The sequence below is a fragment of the Anas platyrhynchos genome, chromosome 14 (genome assembly GCF_047663525.1).
Source record: "Anas platyrhynchos isolate ZD024472 breed Pekin duck chromosome 14, IASCAAS_PekinDuck_T2T, whole genome shotgun sequence".
Taxonomy (NCBI): domain Eukaryota; kingdom Metazoa; phylum Chordata; class Aves; order Anseriformes; family Anatidae; genus Anas; species Anas platyrhynchos.
This window is the reverse complement of record NC_092600.1, coordinates 3,748,490-3,754,489: the sequence shown is the minus strand read 5'-3', so window position 1 is coordinate 3,754,489 and position 6,000 is coordinate 3,748,490. Positions and strand designations below refer to the sequence as shown.

The following is a 6,000-nucleotide window of genomic DNA, read 5'->3' as shown; positions in this document are numbered from 1 at the left end:
CACTGAAGAGTAACGTTCAGTCTAAGCTGGGCTATACTGGAAAGGCTCCATCTTCACTACCACACTACCGGCTGATTCGATTTCTCCATCCCTCCATCTAGGATAAGTGACATACACAAGCATGCTGCAACAGAAGCAGCAACTCTGCTACCACGACACTTGAAACATAATTAGCGTCACACAGTTCTCATCCAACCCATCTATGCACTGACACCTGAATTTTGTATCAGCAGCACAGATAAACTAAGCAGGATTACGACCACCATGAACCAGTAGTGCACACGATTTGCTAAGAAGCTGTCAAAAAAGTCCTACTTAAAAGGAACAGAGAAGCAGAATATAGGCAAATCTATAGGCACTTCAGCACCCATTCTTGAGTCATTTAGTTGGCCACATCCAAACAAGTGAACAGAGATGAAGCCAGGTGAAAAACATTATGGATAAAGCAAGATCTTGTACCTACAACTGAGATCTTTCCTTAATCCAACGTGCCATGACATTTATTATAAAAGCTAATCCAGAAAAAAAAATAAATCTGTAGTGTCAAATATACATATTCAGCAACTTGACAAAAGCCGGGTATGGGGAGTGGAAAATGCAAGTATGATCCTGTGGCCAACTGACTTTGCATCTTATTCAATCAGCAGAACCATCTGTGGGTTGCAATCCCGAAGAATGAAAGAGAAGGCCCCAAAGATGAGTGGCAAACATTGATTTTTTTTCCCCTTCTCCTGAAGATGCACTTGTTTGTTTTTAAACACACTGGAGAAACTGGTTTAAAAAAAAAAAAAAAAAAGCAAAACACCAAGTAATATAGAAATTCCTGTACAAGAGAACATTAGGGTTCTGCAGAAGTGTTACAGTTTATCTTTATTCCTTTAAGGCATTTCATAAGAAACATTTTAATGACACGTAAACAACTTTATTCCTTTAAGATGATCTGTTACTTAGGTACCATATGATATGATTTCCACATTTGAGCAGAAACTGTCATTCAACAGAAAACAAAAGAACTTGTGTAAGCAACTGATGTCTCAGGATTGCAGTAGTTAACTGCAATGCACCTTTTAGTGAGTATTTGCATTTTTGAAGTTTTTAGTCTCTCCCCCAAATACTGAACTCTCTCCTGAAGTGGAGTTACGGAAAGAGTAAAAAAGAAAATGAGTTCTGCATGCAAAGGCACTTTGTACATAATTAACTTCTAATTCTCTTAGAATGTTTCTTTCAACCTCATTTTTTGTTAATTATTTAAAAGGGGAAAACTATGCATGTGTTACTTAACTGATTTCTTTTAGTGTTTAGTACAGTGTTTAAATTGAGTAATACAACAGTACAGGCAACAGGATTCCTTACATGACAGAGAAATTTCATCATCGTATTAATGCAGTCCTTGAATTCCATAAAGCTGCCAATTACAGTTTTGAGTCTTCTGACTGAACACCTGCCTTTAAGGTCAGGCTCAAGACCACTTTTCATGTAGGCTACAAAGAAGTGATTACTTTTGGTCATTACCAACAGGTCTGTATTAAATTATATGATCTGGAAGTAAAAGCTTCTGCATTCAGTTACTAATTTGCTAAGCCACTCACAGTCTTCAAAGAGACTCAAACTCATACTGAAAGTGAATTAAATAGTGTAATCACTAATACTGCATAATGTCTACCGAGAGATTAAAAAGCTTAACACAGATCAATTCCAGACAGGTAAAATAAACAGCTAGAACACCGAAAAGAAAACAAAAAACTTATTCCTTCGAAAAAGTAGTAAGCATTTACAAATTGTAGTGTTTATGTTAAAATAGAGAAAGGTACCTAAAAAGAAATAGGCCTTGGCAACCACATCCAAACGGCATGAGTGTAAATCAAAGCAAAACAAGAATTACTACTCCAGAAACGTGCAAGATGTTTATCTTGTATCAATTACTATTTAAAATGGTGGTTAAAAGCAATATTACAAAACTGAAGTGGGAAAAGGCTAAGAACTGCTACTCTGCATTAATATACAGTGTGTTTACGACAGCATTTTCCAATAGACAAGTGTTTTTACACCACTCCAATATTTGTAAAAAGTATATTTCATGTGTACACTTAAAAAAAATCATTGTTCAATCTGAGGAAAATTAGCCATAATAGTCTAATTTTGCTTATGACAGATGTCAACCTTAATTTGTTAAGCAACTACACTAAAAATACAGCTTGCAAGCTGGAGCTGCACATGTTCAAACAGTTTTATAAACGTTTAAAAAAAATCCCAAACTATGATATGTATTTATTTTTCTGAAGTCAGTCTTCATAATTCTTGTCCCTACAGGACAAAAAGAAAAAAAAATTTCCAGTTAAGACATATGCCTGTTTAAGTTCTACTCCAAGTAGGGGAAAAGTGTTCTGAATTTTTCAATAGACTTTTTTCCCTTAGGGCTCAACTGTCACTTAAGCATCACAAGAACAAATTGAAATGTAAAACTGATCAGCTATACACAATGGAATTGGTCACAACGGGATTTAAAAAAAAAAAGTTAAACCATAAGATCCATTCTCCATACAGCTCACAGTATCCATACTGGAAGTTTCTCTAGAGTTGGAGCAAGTTCACTAAAAATAATGCTGAAGATAGAATTTCAGCACTATGAAACAGATGAGATGGGATTAAGAGGAGAACCCATTTGTGTAAGTACTTTATCCAGCCACTGGAGGGGCCCATGAAGATGAATTTCTATCCAGCATGGGGTGCTCGTGACATCTTGTCGATGATATTCAGCTCCCCAGCCCTATAAAAATGAACAAAATATTATAAATCAAGTTGAGAATATACTCACGTTTTGAAATAACTGTACTAACAAGCACTAGAAAGTTATCTACGATATATATCTGAAGGTAACTCACAATCTAGCAACAAATCTTATCATCTATAGATAAGAAAAAAAACTCAGGTTTGGAACGAGTGGTAGGGAGGCTGTGCTCAGAAGCCATAATCAAGTCTCCTCTGCTAGACAGAGTCATTGCGTGAGCTCCAGAGGGACTCCTAGGTATAGCTGCATCTCTTTTCTGTTTCTCCCTCCTGCTCCCTGTCCTCCACACTCTCAAACTGAACACTGTTCATCACCATTGGCAAAACAAACAATTGTAAGATTTTGAGAAACGTGTCTCATCCTGTGCTTATGCAGTATTTAACTACCTGGAGTTCATTTGGTTTGTAGGCAGCACTATGACATGTATCTAAAGAGCAGGACAGGGTATAACATATATAATGGTATATCTGGTTAACCTGAAGGAACCAGGAGCCCTACCATATTTACTAACTCAGGCCAAATAGCAAGTGCAATGGGTACAAAAAGATCCTTGAGGCAATATCCACAGAATTCCATTGGTTTTAACGTGTCAATTTATAAATGGAACGAAGATTTCCTGCTTCATTTCATTTTAACCTTGAATACTTCGTATCAAGCTTTCTTTTTGGACACAGTGTGACAAAAACTGGAGGGACAATCAATTTTGAGGAAACACTACTGTGAGAATAACAGGACAGTTTGATTTCTTGGATTTAAATTATTTTATTTCCATATTAACAAACAATTATATAACTGTATTTAAATTTTTAAACTATTTGAAGGAGTTGCACAATTTTATTCAATCACTTACGCTCCTCTCTACTCTCATTCTTGTAATGCTCTTGTAGTTTATTTTGCTCAGATTCAGAGCACTAGCTCAAATCTCCTTTAGTAACTTTAGAGTAACTACAATGATTAAAACCCTGTCCAGAATACTTAGAGTAACTGAATACATAGCCAATGTTCAACAGGCAAACTGTGCTTTTCTTTTCAGTACCCTAATTTCCTTCATTTCTTCCTCCTAAGTCAGCATTTTCAACGTATTTTAAAATTGAAAATAAGCAAATCAGGTTCAGAACTGCTTTGCTACATCGCTATGGTGCTATTGTAAATTACTGCTGAGTACCCAAATTCACAATAAGTTTAAATACCCCCAAAATAATTTCTTTACCTTCACAAAACTCATTCGAATGGTGCACATTTTGGTGAGTTCATATACTGCTTCAAATCCGTGGTTGACAGACTGAGCTAAAAGCTGAGCAAATTCCTGATTGTTAAAAATTTTCAGACTGCATCCACTAGGAATCTTGCACACAGTTGTTGGATGAAAGCCATGGTGGTAGTTGCAGTTCCTGCTCTGTACAAATATGCTGCTATCGCTTAAACACTCAGCATAGACTTCCCCACCAACATAGTAGAGATGAACACCTTGAAAAAAAGAGAAAAATGTTTCAATTTTTCTTTTTCAAAATAAAAAAACAGAGTACTTAATCCCCTTGAAATCAGAGACAACTACGTAAATTTTCTGTTCAACAAGCTTTTTGAAAAAGCTGTTTTGTCCCAACCGTCTTATGCCCAGTGTAACACATTTCCATTTCAAAATACAACAGGCTTCATTACACATCAACCACTAGATGTCCTTCTCTCGTCAACTACAGAACAAAACGAAAAAACTACTTCCCATGTCAACAGCTATTTCAAGCTAGTTTCCTAGAGAACTTATGCAGATTCTAAAACTGCAGTGTTAAAAAACTGTTGGCTTCCACCCATGGGAATTCCAAAGAAAATAAAAGAGTCTTCGGTGCAGGGGTAGTGATAGACATGAATGAGAAAGTACATCCCTAGTCTGCTCTGATTTTCAGCCTATTTTTTCAAGCAAAGGCAGATGTGAGTCCCATTATCTGTACAAATTAAATAACATCAGGTTTTACGGACTTTAAAAATCAAGGTAGACCCTAGACTTATTATAACTGCCTGGATTCAGCAATGCACATAAATAATTCCCTCTCTTTATATTCTGAAGCTCCTACTACATACAACATCTGACTCAAAATTTAAACATAAAAGCCACTAATCCTTTCAGTGTCTGACCACGGATGCTCACCGCCACTTTTCCACCACATCTTCGCCCTTTTTCCCCCACCCGCCACTGCCATACAGTTGTGTTTTAGTTCAGTTTGGTTAAGTCTTTCTTGAAAGGCTCAGAGAATCAACTGCTGACTATGCCATCGTTTACCAGGTGAGGCTGTAGCAAGCCAACAGATGCAAGCTGATCTTTCAGACAGCAACAACTGTCGTGAACATTGCTAGATCCATTTAGGACTATGGCAGAATGAAGTTTACACAGAGGAACCCTTGGCTTGATCAACTATAAACAGCTGGCAGAAAATCTGGGTGAGCAAGAATACATCTTCACTACACAACCCTATTTATGGCACAGAGACCACCACCACTTGCTAGCTGAATTATTTTTGGTAAAGGCCTACTGAGAGATATAAAAAGAAGGGAGCTGTATAATATAACAGTCTGAGAAGAAAACTGATATGTCAAAACAAAAATGCACAATTAGAAATCATTTGTGCTTGCACTACAGTATGTCTACAGAAGTTCAGCAGATAGAATTGGGTAGTTTTTGGGAGGCAAAAAACTCCAAGACCGTCTGAACAAAAGCCACACATTACCTTTTATCCCAAACCAATCTGAATTTTTCTCAGGAATGCTACTACAAAGCAGTTTTAGCTTAGTAACTAGTACTAGACACACAGCATTTTGAAGCTCCAGATTTACTTGTAGTTCCTACTACTCTATGTGATCTTGGATCCATTTTAAATGTAACATTTCTCTGCCAGTACTATCAAAAGTGGTCAAAGCAAAAAATCTGACAATCATTTTCCCCTACTCCCATCCACCTCAGAAAAAATTAGTTGTTTTTCATTTATATTAATCCTTCTTAGACAACAGAATTGCAGAGATAAATTTCTAAAAAATATTAATATACGTCTGGCAGTTTCCAAAACAACTGAAAAGTGTTGCCATGTTTATAGTAGTTTCTAATTAAAAGCCTCATAAGGGACAGGACAGGCCTTGAAGATGCACTATCAGCAACAGTGACTTGCATCTGGAAAGCTGAAGCCTGAACATATCAAACAATTTTAGGTGCTAAAAAGGCCTCT

The 6,000-nt window shown here is 36.6% G+C and overlaps 1 protein-coding gene across 4 annotated transcripts in view; it reads right to left on the bottom strand.

Annotated features, from left to right (window-relative positions):
* Positions 1-838: 838 nt before the first annotated feature.
* The window catches only part of SMAD5 (SMAD family member 5), a 29,611-nt gene continuing 24,449 nt past the window's right edge, over positions 839-6,000 (bottom strand). For all 4 annotated transcript variants that reach the window (XM_072044641.1, XM_005018687.6, XM_027468154.3 and 1 more), the window contains 2 exons: positions 3,999-4,255; positions 839-2,767 (listed from right to left, as the gene is read on the bottom strand). In XM_072044641.1, the coding sequence (XP_071900742.1) occupies positions 2,624-2,767; positions 3,999-4,255 (401 nt within the window). In that variant the 3' untranslated portion in view covers positions 839-2,623. The remainder of the gene's footprint in view (positions 2,768-3,998; positions 4,256-6,000) is intronic.